The sequence below is a fragment of the Dendrobates tinctorius genome, unplaced genomic scaffold (genome assembly GCF_039654945.1).
Source record: "Dendrobates tinctorius isolate UK_male_01 unplaced genomic scaffold, ASM3965494v1 ptg000186l, whole genome shotgun sequence".
Taxonomy (NCBI): domain Eukaryota; kingdom Metazoa; phylum Chordata; class Amphibia; order Anura; family Dendrobatidae; genus Dendrobates; species Dendrobates tinctorius.
In genome coordinates this window covers 2,164,322-2,185,168 of record NW_027361853.1, presented here as the reverse complement: position 1 = coordinate 2,185,168, position 20,847 = coordinate 2,164,322, and the positions used below count along the sequence as shown (strand labels likewise).

The 20,847-nt window shown below is 41.7% G+C and overlaps 1 protein-coding gene across 1 annotated transcript in view; it reads right to left on the bottom strand.

The window, feature by feature from the left end:
- Window positions 1-20,847, bottom strand: part of RYR3 (ryanodine receptor 3) — an 869,465-nt gene that overhangs the window by 276,813 nt on the left and 571,805 nt on the right. The window contains exons 51-54 of the mRNA XM_073552155.1: window positions 12,546-12,686; window positions 8,120-8,283; window positions 3,623-3,701; window positions 293-382 (exon numbers count right to left, since the gene is read on the bottom strand). Of these exons, the coding sequence (XP_073408256.1) occupies window positions 293-382; window positions 3,623-3,701; window positions 8,120-8,283; window positions 12,546-12,686 (474 nt within the window). The remainder of the gene's footprint in view (window positions 1-292; window positions 383-3,622; window positions 3,702-8,119; window positions 8,284-12,545; window positions 12,687-20,847) is intronic.

Sequence of the window (20,847 nt, the reverse complement as noted above, 5' to 3'; positions counted from 1 at the left end):
ATACATAAGGTATCTATAGACTATGAGATTCAGATATAATGAAGGGCATTTCTTTCAGAAACACGATACTGAACATGTGCAGCATTTTGGCACTATTTTCCTATTGGAATAGTCAGCATGAAAGGTCCACTTTCACAATGATAGCTTTAAAAAGAACCAGAATGCAACAGTAGCTTTTATTCTGGATTCTTGAATGTTGTAATAAACTTAAAAAGCTCAAAAATCCATTTAACAGGGTTACTGAAATGCAAGGCATCATCAGTCTATTAGCAGATATTTTTAATTATGGCACCTTTTCAGATAGTGTCTTGAAGGGTCTCAGTAGAGGATGTGTCTTTGTATTCTCATCAAGAGTCGCTCCATACTTCCAACCACTGTGCAGCTAAGAAAACACCAAGGGAAATGAAAAAGAAAGAAAAGTCAATACTAATGACATAGAAAATCAACAATGTGGACTTATCTAGTTATCTTGACAGCTATACAGTATGCCCTGTCAAATAGAAAACTAATCATGAGCTATTCTAGGTTATATAGGGACCTATGTATTTATGAATATTAGTGAAAGTAAGAAAAAGACATTTAGAGCACTGCAAAACCTGCCGTCAGAGCATAACCTGGTAAATGTGCAGAAAGAGATTTGACATGATCCCTCAAATTTCATCCTTTCTCATGTGATTTTACTGTGACCACAAGATTAGGAACACACAGTGTAGGAACAGTCTTGGGGGGGGGGATTTAATAATGGAAATCTTTCACCAAGTCTTTGCTATATCATGTTAGAGCAGCATAACTGTAGAGAAATAGACCCTGATTACAACGATGCATCACTTGGTGTACTGGGTTAAGAGGTTGTGACACAATCACAGTTTTTAAATGCTGCATGTAGCAGAGCTCAGAAAGCTAATCCTGCCCACACTAAAGCTTGCTGTGTACATTGTATATTTACAGTAATCTGCTAATCAGTGCTGGTGGCATGACCAGGATTCACATGGGCACCAATTCAAGCACTAATAATCTCCTGCTGATAAAACACTCAATGTATTCAAACAACAACACACCGCCTAAAAAGAGACACATCACTGGAATCAATATCTCAGCCCCTACATCATGCTGCCTTCAGATTACATAGCAAAAAACTACTGATGGATTGCCTTTAAATACACATACAGTAGAATACAGATGGAGTAGAGAATCTGTGATAGGAACAAGTACATCCGGATGACAAGCACAGTTACCAACCACTATTACCATCAGCCAAAGAATGAAACTGGAATTTATACGATGGGAGAAAATGATGAATATTTGTTTATTCTACACTTTATTTTTTTCGCAGTTGATTTTTTTTTTAAGAGCCTATTCCAAATGGCCAGACATCATTTGTCAGTACTGAACACATTTCTAGTTTTTCTGATGGTAAATGATGCCCAAATGGCTGCAATCCAGAGTGGGGAAAATAAGTATTTGATACACTGCCAATTTTGAAAGCTTTCCCACTTACATAGACTAGAGAGGTGAAAGACTGTGAGAGACAGAATTTTTTAAAAATCCTGAAAAATACATTGTATGATATGATTTTTTACATTATTAATTAGCATTTTATTGCATGAAATAAGTATTTGATACAGAAACCTTTGCTTGCAGTTACAGAGGTCTGACGTTTCCTGTAGTATTTGACCAAGTTTGCACACACTGCAGCAGGGATTTTTTCCAACTTCTCCATACAGATCTTCTCCAAATCTTTTAGGTTTTCGGGCTGTCACTGGACAACATTGAGTTTCAGCTCCCTACAAAGATTTTCTCTTGGGTTCAGGTCTGGAGACTGACTAGGGCACTCCAGGACCTTGAAATGCTGTTTTCGGAGCCAATCCTTAGTTGCCCTGGCTGTATGTTTCTGGTCATTGTCATGGAAGACCCAGCCACAACCACGGAAGGAGGTTGTTAGCCAAAATCTCACAATATCACAATACATGACCCCATCCATTCTCCCTTGAATACGGTGCAGTCGTCTTGTTCCATTTCCAGAAAAGTACACCCAAAGTATGATGTTTCTCCCACAATGCTTCATGGTTGGGACGGTGTTCTTGTGGTTGTACTCATCCTTCTTCCTCTAAACACGGCGAGTGGAATTGATACCAAAAAGTTCTATTTTGGTCTCATCTGAACACATGACCTTCTCCGATGCCTACTCTGGATCATCAAGATGGCTATTGGCAAACTGACAATGGGTCTGGATATGTGCTGGCATGAGCAGGGGGACCTTGTATGTCGTACAGGATTTAAATCCATGATGGCATAGTGTGTTGCTAAAGGTAATGCTTGAGACAATTCTCTTTAGGTCATTGACCAGGTCCTCCCATGTAGTTCTGGGCTGATCCCTGACCTTTCTCAGAATCATCCTTACCCCATAAGGCGAGATCTTGCATAGAGTCCTAGACCAAGAGATCGACAATCATCTTGTGTTTCTTTCATTTTCTAATAATTATACCAACAGTTGTTGCCTTCTCACCAAGCTGCTTGCCTATTGTCCTGTAGCCCATCCCAGCCTTGTGAAGGTCTACAGTTTTGTCTCTGGTGTCCTTAGGGTGTGTGCACATGCTGAGGATTTAGGTGAGGATTCATCCGCGCGGATTTTGTAAAATCCACAGGTGAAACTTAAGGTCAAAAGACCTGCGGTTTTACCTGCGGATTGCTCTGCGGTTTTGGCCTGCAGTTTTTCATCTCCTCAATGGAGGAGATGGCAAACCTCAGCAGAATCCGCAGAAAGAATTGACATGTCAATTCTTTCTGCGGAATGAAAAACGCAGATAATCCGCGCGGAAAATTCCGCACCATCTGCATTGCGGTTTTTGATTCCCATAGGGAATCATGGTACTGTACACCGCAGCAGAAACTGCTGCGGGTCCGCAGCGGCCAAAACCGCTGCGGAACCGCAGCAAAATCCCCAGCGTGTGCACACAGCCTTAGACAGCTCTTTGGTCTTGACCATGGAGCAGAGGTTGGAGTGTGATTGAGTAAGTGGACAGGTGTCTTCTATACAGGTAATGAGTTCAAACAGGTGCAATTAAAACAGGAAATGAGTGAAGAGTAGGAGGGCTTCTTAAAGAAAAACTAACAGGTCTGTGAGAGCCAGAATTCTTGCTGGTTGGTAGGTGATCAAATACTTATTTCATGCAACAAATAGCAATTTAATTATTTAAAATCATACAATGTGATTTTCTTTTTTTTATTTTTATATTCTGTCGCTCACAGGTGAAGTGTATCTACAATAAAAAAATTACAAAAATTCTTTGTAGGTGGGAAAACTTACGAAATCGGCAGTGTATGAAATACTTATTTTCCCCACTGTATGACATGTATTGTATCCCTCCAGAAACCGATCCTAGAGATCTATGCATGTAGTTATGATTAGTGGTGTGGAGCTGCACAGGGATACCACATTTGTAGGGCACTAATGTAGTACTTTCTGGTTCACATCTGAACGTTTTAACTTTGAGGTTAAGCGGTGTCTAAGAAGCCCAAGTAGTATTACTTCTCTTATTGTGATCTAATATCCTTGTAAAACTAGCATTTTGTATTCCATTGATTTAAGATAAAATACACACAAGCAGGACACACTTTGTACCTTGTCATAGGCCCATTTATCATGGGAGTGCTCGGCGTTCTTATTGACAATATATTCCAGCTTTTCAGGTAATGTCAGGCTGTAAAATAAAAAATAATCTCTTTTGTTGGCAGGAAATGAAAAAGCTGCTTTAGCATGATTGCTATCTTTTCCTGAAGTCAAGATTAGCATAACATCATTTTATTTCATCATGTAATCCTACAAGACATCCAGGGTCACAACAATCCCTCCCGTTAACCTCTTCTGGAGGTAATGCGTGGCAGAATATATTTTTCACTTTGTTTAGTGTAGTATTACGTGTTGATTATTTTCTTAATATTATTTTATATATATTTCTCATACAGAGCTCCAAATTCCTGTACTAAGTACTAGACTGTGTGTAGGAGATTATTGCATACTGTTTATACATCAAAAGGATTATACACAACCCGTACACTGATGACCTATCCTGAGGACAGCTCAACAATATGAGATATTTGGGGTCCTAGACCCAGCACTCCCCTGCTGATCAGCTGTTATCACCTCTGTCAGCAGTCCGAGTTAACAGTGTAAGGAGCGAAACACAACAGCTCCGTACACTGTGACTGCTGCCAGGTAATGCAAATCAGTTCCTACTCTACGGCTGAGGCCGGGATCACACATGCGAGAAACACGGCCAAGTCTCTCATCTTAATACCCGGCACTGCCGCCGACACTCAGGAGCGGAGGGTGCAGCTCCATGTATTGCTATGCGGCCGCATGCTCCGCTCTTGACTGACGGCGGCAGTGCCGGGTATTAACATGTGAGACTCGGCCATATTCCTCGCATGTGTGATCCCGGCCTAACATGTGTAAACCTCTAAAATAAATCTGTTGATTAGATAATCATTAAAAGGGACAATTTGTCCCTAAAAGACAAAAAAAACACACACAATCAATAATAAATAGAAAAGAAAAGAATGCTACTACAACTCTATCAAGGGACCTATTCTAAATACCTGCCTACCAGTGGAGGTTGGCTCCCTTTGATCAATGACAGTGGCGCCACCACTCCTCGGCGACTGTCCCTGGGGTCCCTAGTATTCCTTATAATCCAAAAGACAGCAATAAAATGATGATAGGTCCTGGAATGACTGACCGTAAACCCAAAGATAGCAATACCAATCAAAATAATGAGACTAGCGTGTTCAGATGACACCGACCTAATGCCCGCAAACAGCAACAAACAAACCCTCTCAGTCAATAAGACAACAATACATATTTGAATAGGAGTATGGGACCAAGCCTATGTATCAGAAATAAATACCGATAAAGGAACTATAGCGGATACAAAACCTGTCCCAATAGGACCAAAAAACAATAGTAAACAATTAGTGATAGTGTGGCAATCAATGTTAATAGATAGATATATCAAATTCACAAGCTGTAGGAGAACTACCTTACCCTAGAAATTGCCTAAAAAAATCCAACACCTGCCTGTCATTTGAAATTGGCACCCTACAAGATGGCGAAATGGCACCTCTGCTCCACATAGGCTGTCCCTTGTTGTCCCTATACAACCCTATTTATTACAAAGGGCAGAAAAAAAGATACCAAAACATGTTGTAGTTATAAAACCACAAGGTCTGCTAATGACCCTGAAACACAGGCACAGATGCACATAAACTAATGAATATAAAGAAGACAATACTCATCCAGACTGGTGATCAGGATAAACCATTCTGACTTTATGCGTTTCACCCATTGTTTCATCAGGAGGCTTGGTAAAGATAACAGGTCATGATGAGGGCTGATGTTGGTCATCATGACCTGCTATCTTTACCAAGGCTCCTGGTATCTGCCCTGTGTCATAGATAGTGTTGTCTAGGGACAACAAGGGACAGCCCACGGTGGCACCATTCTGCCATCTTGTAGGGTGCAAACCTCCACTGACAGGCAGGTGGTAGTTTTTTTCAGGCAATTTCTAGGGTAAGGTAGTCCTCGTACAGCTTGTGAATTTGATATGTCTATCTATTATCATTGATTGCTACACGATCTCTAATTGTTGACTATTGTTTTTTTGTCCTATTGGGACAGGTTTTGTGTTCCCTATATTTTCTTTCAGCGTTTATTGCTGATACATAGGCTTGGTCCCATAGCCCTATTCAAATGTCTATTGTTGTCTTATTCACTGAGACGGTTTGTTTGTTGCAATCTCATTATTTTGCTTGGTATTGCTATCTTTGGGTTTACAGTCAGTCATTCCAGGACCTATCATGATTTTATTGGTGTCCTTTAGATTATGATAGGGCATTCTAGGGACCCCAGGGACAGCCGCCGAGGAGCAGGGGCGTCACTATTGTTGATCATAGTGTGCCAACCTCTGCTAGTAGACTAGTAGTATTTGAAATAGGTCCCTTGATAGGGTTTCGTAGCATTCTTTTCTTCTTTTTTTTTCTATCTATTAATGGTTGTGGGTTTTTTTGTCTTTTTGGGAAAAATTTTCAGTTTTAATGAGTATCTAATAAACAGATATATTTTAGAGGTTTACACATGCTAGCTGTGTTATTGAGACCTCCTATTTGAATTCAATTTTGTTAAACAGCTCCAATTCTACTCAATAAGAGTTGATCAAGTATCCAGGAAGGGAGACTGTGGGCTCATTCACAAGTCCAATTTTTGTATTAAGAAAACTGACCAATTAATCTGATCAAATTTGATCAGAGTTTGGTCTGAGTGTCATCCATTTTTCTCGTATATTGAGAAGTAAAAAAAAAAAAAAATTCTCCACTTTCATTCTGACAGTCTGTGAAAATTGGACCACACTCGGGTGTCATCTGAGTGCAGCCTGATTTTTTTCATGGACCAAATTGACTTGAATTGCTTATTTGGATCCGACTCTCAGATCAAAATCGGACATGCCTCTGTGATTTTCAGTGCCTTGTGAATAGCCCCATAGTCCATCACTGGTACGAGTGCTAACCATTAAAAGCATAGAAGGACTCCTATGCAAAAAATTAGATGTCTGAATGAGGCCTTAGTGTTTATGGAGTTGTGATGGAGGCCATAACAGCTGACTGGTGGCAGGGCCAGGTATGAGATTCCCACTTATGGTAACTTATATTGATAACTTAAGTATAAAAGTTGTGGACATTGTTTCTAAGCTAGATGATAAAATATTATGTATAAATTACTCACCTCTTCTAATTATAATTAAATATATAGAAAAAGCACATAATAGTTTTTTTCTACCTTTATGATGTCTAACACTACACCTATTGTATTGATATTGAAGAATGCATTTAAAGACATGTAAAATGGTTGCGCACTACTTGGACAACCCCTTCTTAAATGAATCAGGTCCCCATTGAAAATAAAAACACTATACAGTATAATCACCACCTGGACCAATGTCACTTGAGTGCCTGGCAGACACAGCGCTGACATGGCTGGAACTGCGCCAACCCGGAAGGGCAGTATATGATGCTTTCATTTTCAGTGTGCTCCACAGTTGCCAACTTGACTTTTTTGTCTGAACAGCGCATCAAACAATCACGAACATACAATATTTGTTACGGTCACAATAGAAAACCATAATAAGTCATTAAGATTAGAATTGACACATGTCTATAATTCTGATAAGAAGACCTCAGTTGCGTTCACTGTAAACTGTAAATTGATGAGAATTACAGTCAAAATAATCTGTATAAATTTCTTCAGTTAAAAAAAAAATCAGAATGCCTTAAGTTTATTTTACAGACAGAGCAAAAATGAGCCCTGTTTTTAAGGACAACCCAAATCAGACCTTGTTTTATTTAAGAAGGATATGGCCAAATAGTAGACAACACTTGTAAGGAAGAGTGCAAGAACAGTAATTCGATAAAGGTTTCTAATTTCTTTTCAAACGTAGGAGGTATTTTAACCCATCTTTACATCAAAGTACTCCCAATGAGCGATGACCAGCGTAAGCTATGTTCTTAGCAACCTGCAACAATGCTACTGTGGTACGTGGTGTACTTTCATAAACTGAAGAAATGTCAAATTCCAACTAGCGTTAGTAAAAATAAAAATGTATTCTTGTGTAACCACCATCACTCTTTTCGCTTCTATGGCAGTGATGGAAACAGCTATCTTGTCAGTCCCATAGTAATAGGGCATGTTTCCACGTACCGTCTTCCTAGCGCTTTCGACGGAGCTGAAAACCCGCTCCGCCCAAAGCCCCACCCCTTTCTGTCCGCACGGTGATTTCGCATGTGTTCAGTGAACACATCCGGAATCACCACAAGGTACCCATACTGTAGGCAGTTTATCTTGCGGAGACTGAGCGTCACCAGCGTAATCGGATGCATAGTGGAGACGGGATTTCATAAAATCCCCTCCACTATGCTGGAACATCTGGCCACTGCGGATTAAACGCTGCGGCAGGACGCAGCGTTCAATCTGCAGCTAATACTAATGTAATCCGCTACGTGGAAGCATCCCTTACAGTCCAGAGCTGTCCTGTCATCCTCTGTAGCGAGTTATGATACAGTTACTTACTTAGCTGTATTGATCGGCTTTGGGTCAAAATTTCCTTCAGCATCTACTGACATTTGCTTCTCGGGTGTTGCTTTAATTCTTGTGTCTACATAATCGGGAGGCAAAGCACCAGCTATTGCACTGAGACATGGCATAGACATTTTGAAGAGCTCAGCCTCATACTTCTGCAGGAGAGATAGGAACTGGTTGGAAAGTCCCCCAGAAAAACATGCAAAATCGTTAGTGATAGCAACACAGCCAGGCCGCAGCAGCAAAACAGAGAAGACAATTATTAAATTACAAGACCACATAGATTGCATTTCAAGTCTGTACCACTGCCAATTCATGCATCATAAATTCAGCATTGTAGTATTTCAGTTTTCTAAACAATCAATATACAAGAATGCAGTTGTCAAAAAAGTGGAAGGAAACTTCACACAGAAACGTTTCATTTTCATGCACTTTAGCTACTTTCTTTCCTAACTTGTAATGGATTTTAAATTTGTACAGAAAAATGTACAATATATTGTCAATTATGTAAAATTAAAATTGTTAGAAACAATAAGATTTTACTTATGAATTAATTTTTCACACAATATTGGTTATCATTACTCAGTGGACTCCAACCTATGGCAAATCAGTTTTTATACAGTAGCCTATGGCTTTGAATTGGTATTTTGCCCCAGTTGGATAACTACTGGTTGGAGACAGTTACTGTAATTACGGTAATAAAATCTATGCAAATAAAATCCTCCCCTATAGTCAAAGGATGCATTTTTTTATGACTAGCTCCACCTATGTAGCTATTTAAATATATTAGGGGACTACATTCTGATTATAAATAATGCAAACCTCTTGTATATATGCATGTCCCATAAAGTCCCATGGCTTTAAGTACCACCTAAACACTGATGATACTCAGATCTACCTCTCTGGCCCAAACATAATCTCTCTGCTGTCCAAAATCCCAGTGTGTCTATCAGCCATTTCCTCATCCTTTCTCCTCTTGCTTCCTAAAGGTCAATGTGGACAAAAGCAAACTCATCTTTCCTTCATCTCACCTAACGTCCCTACTCGATCTATCTATCACAATAAATTACATCACGCTTTCCCCTGTATTGGAAGTCCATTGCCTCAGAGAAACCATCGACTCTGCTCTGTCATTCATACCGCAAAACCAAGCTTTTGTAACCTCCTGCTGCCTCCAACTCAAAAAATGTTTCCAGAATACGTCCTTTCCTCAACCCAGACTCTACTAAAATGTTAATGCACATACTGATCATCGTCCGCCTAGACTACTGCACTATCCTCCTCTGTGGACTCCCAGCTAACAGTCTCACACCTCTCCAGTCCATCCTGAACTCTGCTACCCAATTAATCCTCCTTTCTCCTAGCTACTCCTCCGCTTCTCTGTAAATCCCTTTCTTGGCTCTCAATTCCCCAACATTTCCATTTCAAACTACAAATAATGACCTATAAAGCTGTCCATATGACCGTCTCTAAATATCTTCCAAGACCTCCTTCTCTCCGCCACACTCATATATTCCTCACCCAGCCACCTCTGAGACATTTTTTTAGTATACCCGCTGGAATTTTGTGCCCCAACAGGTCCAATTATCCACAACATTCAGAATTTTCAGATGGAACTTGAAGATTCAGCTTTTCAAGAAAGCTTATAGCCTGCAATAACCCACCTCACCACCACTGGAGCTTCTGCAACCCCTCAACCTACTCTTTCCTTGCCCATTACCTTGTAGACGGTAAGCTAGCAAGGGCAAGGCCCTCTCTGTTCTGTACCAGTCTGTCATTGTAAGTTTATTCATTGTAATTTAAATATGTATTTTGTGTGTAACCCCTTTACACATGTACAGAAATATGGAGTCAATCGTGCTCCAAAAATAAATAAAAATAATAATGTATGTAAGTGGATAGAAAGGTGGAGCTGCATACTTGACCGCATATGGCGACTCCAGTTTTTCTCTCTTCTCCCAAAACCTCCCCGACTCCTAGTATCCCCTACTCTTAAAATAACACAGACTACCATTTTTTTCTTTGGATAATTTTGGCCACAGCGGCCGATTTTATTAACAAACAATAAACATTAACAATAAACATCCAAATATTAAATGCAAATAATATGAGGGGAGGGTTCTTGGAGCTAAAAAGATCTGGCTATAAAACCTTTTTGGCCCCAAACCAAAAACTAAACCACCATGTTACCCTCAGCCGTCCATTCCAGCTCAAGGGCACCGTAACTCCCGTTCCGGGAGACTCACCACCAGAGCTCCCGAGGTAAAAATCCCGTCCAGAGCCCATAACCAAAAAGCCAGATCCCCCATACCATTTTTAAAACTGTCGGGAATATTACTTCCAACTCCTTCCCCGACCAATCACCGTCAACTCCAAGAACCCCACCCCCCGCCCCGTAGCCACTGTGACGACAGCAACAAGCAGCGCCTCGTATGGATTCCCACCAAAATTCATCTGCTACATTTTTTTTTTTTATTAATACATAAATCCCCTAACACCTTCAATTCCTTCCTACTGCCCAAAAGGGAGGGTGGGTGGGTCTTCTCTCCTTCAGTTACGTTCGTGAAGTGTGGCTTTTCCCGCACTTTTCCACTAACCAGGCTGCCCCCCCACCCCAAACTCCTCCCCTGGCCCATCCCAGCCAATCACTATTACCCGCCCATAACAAGTTCAAAACTTACCCGCCCATTGCAGTCATGGGGGGCTTCCTTTAGGCTGTGCCCTCTCCAGCCCCCTTCTGGAAAACATCTTGAAGGGATATTTCCAACATTAAAAGATATCACCTATCCAAAAGATAGGTGAGAACTTGTGGAGAGTTCGAGGTTCCTATACTGCTGTGAACATCACCAACCCTAAGGATGGGATTCTACAATGGTCCTCTAAAATAAAGTGATGGCTGCACATGCACACTGCGCTTTGTGTGACCCGGATGTGGCTTTAACAAAGCAAGTCTATAGAGGGTCAGAACAAATCTCCATAGGCTTACATTGTAAACTACACTTCCAGCCCACGCACAGAGTTTGACCTGGATAGTCTAAAGTGCGGTGACGTCACTCAGAAGAGGAGCACAACGGCACTAGATACCATAGAAGACCGCAATAGGTGAGTATAATAATACACTGACACTACAATAGAAACACATAAACACAAGCTTATAAAAAAAATACTTTATGGGAGTGCTATTTTAGAGTGATCACAACAAAGTGGAACTATTTCATGGCCATGTAACTTCTTAGTCTTTATTTTTTTTTAATCAGGGAATAATACAAAAAGCTGGCTTGAGATATAGACCTCCATGCTGTTATACAGACACATCACAAACAAAGATTCATGCACCAATATATTTCCATGTGTTCCTCTGAGGGAAGTCTCCATCTTATGTTGGGAGCTGTAAAAATTCGGTATTACAGCAGCAATTTATCCTAATCTTCTGCCTAAAGGCAGTCTGTGACTCTCTATACAAGCAAACCTTGTTCAATTATTCCAAGAGATCATGGATGCCTTACCGGAGCAAGGGGTGGTTTTTTTCTCTTAAAAATAGCTGAACATAGAGAATAATGATTTCATTATCTCCTGTCAACGATCCATGCCAGAGAATTCCTTTGAGGCCTGCACAGCTCAAGTAAATATGTCTCTGAGCAAGCTCCCAGCTATAAAACTGGGTATTATAAAAAAAATAATTAAATATTAACAGTTTCATTTACGTGGAGGACACCAAAGTCCTTGTGAGCATACCGGGCAAGGACGAAGTATGTATTTTATTCTAATCCACCATCAGAATGTGTCACTCCACCACATCGTCCTTCTTAACACCTGTCATATCTTGTCATGAAGACGCCACATGCAGGTAACTCATCTGTGACAAGACTTTCTGAAAATTACATATTTCATGCACATTTTTTAAAAATTTTCAATTTCGTTATAGGCGTGAAACACGCTTTTAAAGAACTGGATAAAATGTATTAGTTTGCAGAAAGCAATTCAAGGAAAAATTGATTACGCAGCAAGAACGGCTTATAGTGCTCAAATATGAAGGCAATGGAATGTTCGTAGATGACGTTTTGTACTGCTGCTATAGGCTACCGTTCAATTTTTTAGATTGTTTACGTACTATTTTGTTCACCGCAGCCTCCAGGATAGTGAAGCCACTCCGTAGCTGCTTGTGTTTTATTACCTTGGCCAGAAATGTAAGCCTTAATGCTTCAAATATTAAAGAGTAATCTTTTTTCTCTTTTTCTGCTTGGCTTCAGTGAATTTAATGAAAATCTCTGGCTGCAAATTTAATGCATCTCCAATACAGGAAAATGGCTCGGTCCGGAGTTGCTAAACAGCCGCCGTATATGACACAGTCATATACAAAGTCAAATACAAATCCTCCGTAGGTAATGTCACACAGTATATAAGAAAGTGGAAGTACCTTATGAGAAAGAGAGTCAAAAATCCCCCAGAACAACTTCTCCGTCAAGTGTAATTCCTCCTCTGATGCCAAACCAAAGCTCCCCCATCCAGAAGGGAGACAATAATATTTCCAGCTCTGCTCATAATGGTTTGTCAGGAGCTGCAAAGATAAAAGATAATGTGAATTATTTTACTTCTACTTGTGACAATGTCATATATTTTATTCCCCCAATATTACAGATTCTAAAGTAGTTTTGCAAAATCTCTAAAGATATTTTAAATTATATGGTTTTGCAGAATACTGCAAGGCTATGTTCACACGTTGTGTTTTTTTTACTGTTTTTTTTTTTTTATAGAAATTAAAAGTTGCTTTTTATAGACCCAGCAAAAGTTCTAAGATTTCATAAATTTCATGTACACAATTGTTTTCCTGGCCGCTGCATTTGTGAAAACCGCAACATGTGAATTATTTCAGTGTTTTTGCAGCGTTTTTTCACCATAGAAAGCAATAAGAATGTGCAAAAACATTTTGGGAGACTAAAACTAACTTTATTAGGCCGAGATCACACATGCGAGAAACTCGGACAAGTCTCGCACGTCAATACCCGGCACTGCCGCCGGCACTCGAGAGCGGAGCGTGCGGCTGCATAGAAATACATGCAACTGAATGCTCTGCTCCCCAGTGCCGGCGGCAGAGCCGGTTATTAAGATGCGAGACTCGTCCGAGTTTCCCGCAAGTGTGACCCCGGCCTTAGACATATACTGAAGACAAATGACATATAATCCGCACCAAAGAGCACAGAAAATAACGCAGCAAAAACGTACCAAAAAAGCAGCAAAGCCTGCTTTTTGTAGGCAGTTACTTTACTACCAAGAGAGCAGGTTTTACCTGCAGAATAAAATGCAGCAAAAATGCAACATGTGACCATAGCCTAAGGCAGATTCCAAACCGGATATTTTAAAAACTAAAATGCATGGTTCATGTGAAGCGTGTAACAGAAATTTAGTAAATGGCAGTCAATATTGTATCAGTTAACCACTTTGTGACCAGGCCTGAATGGGCCTTAATGACTGGACAATTTATTTTATTTAATTTTTCTTTAATTTTCACTTCTGCTTTTTTCCTTATAACATTTTTTTTTATAATTTCATTTACATGAATGTGTGAGGCTTTGTTTTATGAGGGACAGATTGTATTTTTTTCACAGCTGTTTTGGGGTACTGTATAATTATTATACGTTTAAATATAGAAAAAAAGCTATTTGTTTAGTTATTTTATTTATAATTTTTCCTGTTCACGTTTCATAACAAATATCTTCTCTAGGTTACTATATTCACATGGATAACTAATATCTGTAGTTTATTTTTCTTGTTTGAATTATGTATATAAAAATATATTTTATATAGAAAATGGTTTTTGTTTTGTATTTTCTATCATAGGAACTTTATCTATTTTTTTGCAGCTGTTTTACACATGTGTTCTTCCCCAAGAGATCATAAAAATCTCTGGGGAATATTTATTTTTCTTTCATTGTTCATATGCTCCACTGTAACTAGGATATCCATAGGAGCCACAGTTACAGGGTAAAATAACCCCCTGCTGTGACTAGCCTCATTAGCAGAGCTGATTTGGGTCTATACTTGCAGAGACCCAACAAAAGTGTGATTGTCAGTGCCAATGATTCTGCTCACTACATAGTGCTGACTGAGTGCTATGTAGCTGGCATAAAATAAGACAGAATTCAGGGGCCCCTGGCTTTGTCTGACAAATTTATGCAGGTTTAAAACCCAGGACCAAGCTCGTAAATTTATGGCACATGGTCGGCATCTGATTGAGAAGTAAAAAAAAAAAAAAGACTTGCAGTATAACCACTCTACTCCAATTATTTTACAAAGAGTTGAATTTAAACTACCTGCAGATTTAACAAAGCGGATTTCATTAATGTTCAGTTCTATCACTAAGGACAAGCTGTGATTTACCAAAGGATAGCAAGTAAACCTCAGGCACATTTTAAAGGCTTACAAGATCAACAGTTACCACTGACAGAGTAAAGACCCTTTTACATTTAGCGATGCACCAGCGATCCGACCATCGATACGACCCGGTCAGGATCGCTGGTGCATCGCTAAATGATCGCTAGTGAGCTTTCATACAGAAAGACCTCACAGCGATGCAGCAGCGACGCAGCGCACGATACTCACCTTTCACACACAGCGATCCTGGCGTCCTCCCGCCCGCGTCCAGCGTCGCTCATCGTCACAGCAGGAAGCCCAGCAGGAAGCTGACGACGAGAAATGGAGCCGCCCGATCTCGCGCGATCAGCGATGGACAGCGGGGGAGCCGGTCAGAGGTAAGTATCACACATAGCGATATCGCTAGCAATATCGCTATAACGTCACAAAATCAGTGACGTTTTAGCGATATTGCTAGCGATATTGCTATGTGTAAAACCCCCTTTAGGCTCTGCAGCAAAGCAGGGAGACACAAGTTCAACTGTATTGGCTGGATGCCGATACAGTTGAAAGAACTAATGAGACAGGGAGCGATACACTCCTTCTCCCATCATTCCTCCTTTGCATCTGACATCACTGACAGCGGGCACAATGACGTCATTACTTTGGTGCCCGCTGTCCTGAGATGTTCGGGCGCTCAAAGCAGAGCAGCAATGAGGAGGAGGAGAGGTGAGTATTGTATTTTTTTTATGGGGGGTGCATTATACTATGCAGAGTCTGCCTACAGAGAGCATTATACTACAAAGTTCTATGGGGAGTGCATTATACTATATAGAGTCTGTGTATGGGAGTGCATAATACTATATGGAGTCTGCCTATGGGGAGTGCATTATACTATATAGGGTCTGTCTATGGGGGTGCATTATATTAAATAGAGTCTGGCTATGGGTAGTGCATTCTACTATATGGAAGACTATGGGGATTGCGTTACACTATATATAGGCACATGGGGGTGCATTATACTATATGGATGCCTATGGGGAGTGCATTATACTAAATAGAGACCTATGGGGACTGCATTATACTAATTAGAGACCTATGGGGATTGCATTATACCATATATAGGCATATGGGGAGTGCATTATACTATATGGAGGTATATGAGGAGTGCATTATACTATAAGGAAGCTTATGGGGAATTCATTTATACTAAATTGAGGACTATCTGGCGCATTATACTATATGAAGGCTATTTAGGGGGCCATCATACATTGTGGGAGCTAATGTGGGGCCATCATACAATGCAAAAAAACAAGGAAAAATGGAAAGGGAATATTCAGCTCACCAAGCGTGGGATTATCAAGCCTCCATCCAAAGTATGCGGTGCATGGACTCCAGACCGGCAGCTGGGTAACAGACAGAAGAGAGGGGGGTTCCAGCATTTCACTTGATGTGTTAAAATTTAAAACATGACTTTTAATTATGTCAATTAAAATAGTAAGAACAAAAACATGGTGATAAAAAAGGGGGAGGAGGAAAATAAGAAGGATACTGATCTACGCATATAGACTAAGAGCTCTGAGTTCAAAAATTGTAGATCAGTGCCCTTCTTATTCCACCTTAACTATATTCTGCCTCCTGCTTCCCCCTGCTTTTTATCACCATGTTTTTGTTCTCACTAATTTAACTGACATAGTTAAAAGTCATGTTTTAAATTTTCACACATCATGGCGAATGCAGGAACCCCCATCTCTTCTTTTCTTTTGCCATCATACAGTGTTGGAGCAATCAAATAATTTGGGAGCTACTAAGGGGTCAGAACACTGTGTGGGGAGTACTATATAGTGAGGGGGCATCATACTGCGTAGAGGGGAACTGTATTTGTGGAGACTTTGGACATTATTAAATGTTAAGAGGGGACTCTTTTGTTATAGGGGAACTCAGGTTATTGTGACTGTCAAAGGGGTACACAGAGGGCATTATTACTTTCTAGGGGGCAAAATGTGGGCTCTGTTTTCTAGGACATTTGCACAGGGCATTACTATAGTCTAGAGGTTTGTTTTAGGTGCAGTAATAAGGGAAAAGATGGGAACAGTGCAAGAAATGTGAGAAGTCAGATGTGTATGTGTTGTAATCTCTGCAGCCGAATCAGGACTAAAGAAGGTGTCATGTCGGTCTGGGCCAGATGGAAAAAACAGGAAAACTGAAAGATTCCATCAGAAAGGACATAAGCTGTAAGTCACTCTGTAACTGTAATGTAATCTGTCACATGTTCTGTAGGACTGATACCCATCATTATATGATCACTATATATCGGTAATATCAATCTTGACCTTTGTATAGAGATTATTCACTATTAGGATGCGACAGCATAGTCGCAGTCAGGGTTACCTGCATAGGGGCCCACTCAGAAATTTTGCAACTCCTGAACCAAAACCCTAGCTATGCCTCTGTTTACATACAACAGAAAAAAATAGTTTGTTATGGTTTTCCAGAAATTGACATACTGTTGTCAACCCTAGGAAATTGCAGCATTTATTAAGCGAGCACTGATAGTACTACGTCGCATCATACTCTATGAGCGACTGTGTGGGGACCATCTTTCTCTATGGGGGGGATGTGTGGGGACCATCTTGCTCTATGGGGGGAGCTGTGTGGGGATCATCATACTGTATGAGTAGAGTTGAGCGACTTTTGTTTTTTTAGGGTCGAGTTTCGTTTCGTGAAACCCGACTTTTCCAAAAGTCGGGTCGAGCAAGATCGTCCGATTATAGGGAAAAGTCGGGGTCGTCCCGAAACACGAAACCCAATGTAAGTCAATGGGTAATAAAAGTCGGCAGTGAGAGGAGGACAGGAAACACACCTACAGTGCTCATTTGAATGCCAAAAGCATCAATTCTTCTTACTTAAGCTTGTCAACCTTAATTAACTTCATAATACAAGTTACACACTGAAAAATGGGGGTTATTTGGCTAAAGTTGTGGGGGGGGAGGGCTGGCTCCAGGTTTTCATGTGCCCTGGGTGAAAGAGCGCCCCTTTAACACATACCACAACTCATCATGCTCCGATACGGCAGAGAAATAACGGTATAGTACAATGAAAAATACTTCACTTTTTACATCTCATGACGAGGCCCATCTATTTCTCCATACAGAATCATTGGTCCCATATAATGTTTGAAACAGTATATGATGAGCTCCACATAATGCTACAGTATATGTTGGTCCCCATGGATGAAGCTCCACTGTCTTATGGGCCCAAATAATGCTCCAAACATAATGGGCCCCATTTCTAATGCTCTAGTGTATAATGGGCCCTGTAAATGCTGCTCCAGTGTCTGATGTCCACCTTTGGAATGTTCCAGTGTATGGTGGGCCCCATCTATCATTCTCCAGAGTATAGTGCTCCCCAAAAATTGCTGTCCCAACATTGAAAACAATCAAATAAGTCTCCTCGGTAGGGAATCCCTGTACTAGTCTGGACTCCTCGTTGTCCCCATCTTCCATCTCACTGCACAGTATTTCAACCTTGCAAGTGCTGTGATCTGAGCAAGCAGGGGGGGCCCACTCGTTGGCGACGGCACTGGCACAGGGCCCCTGATAGTACGGTGGTGTGTCTGATGGCGGGTGGGCCGAACCTGCACTTTCATCTGCAGCTTCCTCTTTGTCACCGTGTAAGATGGAACTGTATATGGGAAGGGTAACCTGAGTTTCATCAGGGTCAGATTCAGGCCGTGTAGCGTGCGAGGGGAATGTAGTGGTCTGGGTCAATGTACCAGCAGATTCATCGAGCAGTGGCTGGGCATCAGTGCACTTGTGTCGCCCCCAGGAGTACGGTCGCCACTGTGGCATTACCTTCCTCCTAGGGAGTGTGATGTCATGCTTGGGAGCAACGAAGGATCTCTCTAGCAGGTTAACTGATTGGGCGGCGTTATTCCCACGAGTCATGACCCTCCAAACAGCGTTCATGAAGGCAAAGTGTTTGTTTTACGTGGGCAGTATGGTTGCAAAGCTGAACCTTAAAGGAATGTCCAGAAGGGCACCACCAGGAGTGGAGCCTACGGTTAAATTCGACTCCACCTGGGAAACCTCAACCATGCCAGCTACAGAACAGACGCACACATTGCAAGCTTAATTCCGTTAACAAACGAGACTCCGTCATGCCCCGCGGTCCGAGTCCGGCTTACTAGAGGGACACGTGAGGCTCTGGCACATGAGATTGGCCAATAACTGGTGTGTCATGCCCTTACATGTCCGTGGCTGCATGTGCGCTACACTGAAAAGGCCAGCGTTTGTCGCTTACAGGTGCAGATAACCCGCTGAACAACGTTAGTGATGGGGATCACTGATTACAATTATTACCCGCGAACGATGATTTCCCAGTAAGTGCAGGTCAACCGCAGTTCCGGAATTAGGCCTAACCGTCATTCCTGAAAAAATTAAAAACTTACGTGTGCAAACCACAGGTGCTGTAGCTTGCTTAACAGCTCGCCAGCCGTTCTCACGCCCAGTATGGATTACACGTGATTGCACAAAGGTGAGAAAGGGTACCGTATCCCCAGATAACATGTATGGATAGCGTACACATTCAAAATATATGTCTATACATCAGGAGGCAGGCTCAGACGGTGTTAGGCCCAGTATGGATTGCACGTGATTGCACAAAGGTTAGAAAGGGTACCGTATCCCCAGATAACATGTATGGATAGCGTACACATTCAAAATATATGTCTATACATCAGGAGGCAGGCTCAGACGGTGTTAGGCCCAGTATGGATTGCACGTGATTGCACAAAGGTTAGAAAGGGTACCGTATCCCCGGATAACATGTATGGATAGCATAGTGTACACATTCAAAATATATGTCTATACATCAGGAGGCAGGCTCAGACAGTGTTAGGCCCAGTATGGATTGCACGTGATTGCACAAAGGTTAGAAAGGGTACCGTATCCCCAGATAACATGTATGGATAGCGTACACATTCAAAATATATGTCTATACATCAGGAGGCAGGCTCAGACAGTGTTAGGCCCAGTATGGATTGCACGTGATTGCACAAAGGTTAGAAAGGGTACCGTATCCCCAGATAACATGTATGGATAGCGTACACATTCAAAATATATGTCTATACATCAGGAGGCAGGCTCAGACGGTGTTAGGCCCAGTATGGATTGCACGTGATTGCACAAAGGTTAGAAAGGGTACCGTATCCCCAGATAACATGTATGGATAGCATAGTGTACACATTCAAAATATATGTCTATACATCAGGAGGCAGGCTCAGACGGTGTTAGGCCCAGTATGGATTGCACGTGATTGCACAAAGGTTAGAAAGGGTACCGTATCCCCAGATAACATGTATGGATAGCGTACACATTCAAAATATATGTCTATACATCAGGAGGCAGGCTCAGACGGTGTTAGGCCCAGTATGGATTGCACGTGATTGCACAAAGGTTAGAAAGGGTACCGTATCCCCAGATAACATGTATGGATAGCGTACACATTCAAAATATGTCTATACATCAGGAGGCAGGCTCAGACGGTGTCAGGCACAGTATGGATTTGACGGCCCAGATTACACAGCGGAGGAGCAGGGAGAGGTAAAGATTGCAAATGCTGGGGCCCTGCCCAAGCAAGGGGGGCCCACTTGTGGGCGTCGGTACTGGCACTGGGCCCCTCATAGTACAGCGGTGTGTCTGACGGCGGGTGTGCACCACCACCGTCAGAGACACTTGATTGCACTATGAGGGACCCTGTGCCAGTGCCCGCGCCCAAGAGTCGGCCTACCCACCTGTCCAGGGCAACGGCACTCGCACGGTGTCGTGCGCTAGGTGGTGACCCGGCCATGAGGGGGGCAGCACAGTTAGGGAGTTTTAGAAAGTGGCATATGTTGATGTTGGACATTCAGCTGATGCAAAAGGCGAAATAGGTGAAGTCCCAGGAAGAGGTGGACCAAAGCAAGCCATTTTTCTGTCACCCTATGTGTCATCAGGGGAAGGTGGGACAAAATCCTTGGAAACCCATGCATGGTTCATTTTAATGAAGGTTAGATCATCCACATTTTGGGTTGACAGACGGGTCCTTTTTTCTGTCAGGATTGATCCAGCTGCACTGAAGACTCTTTCCGATAGCACACTTGCAGCTGGGCAAGCGAGCTCCTGTAAGGCATATTGGGCCAATTCAGGCCAGGTGTCCAGTTTAGCGGCCCAATAGTCAAAGGGGAATGACCTGTGTGGGAGAACATCGATATGGGAGGAAAAGTAGTTTGTAACCATAGTTGACAACTGCTGTCTCCTGTCACTTTCCATCGATGCAGTATTACCAGTTGTGTGAGCGGTATTTGAAAAATCAGTCCACAACATTGT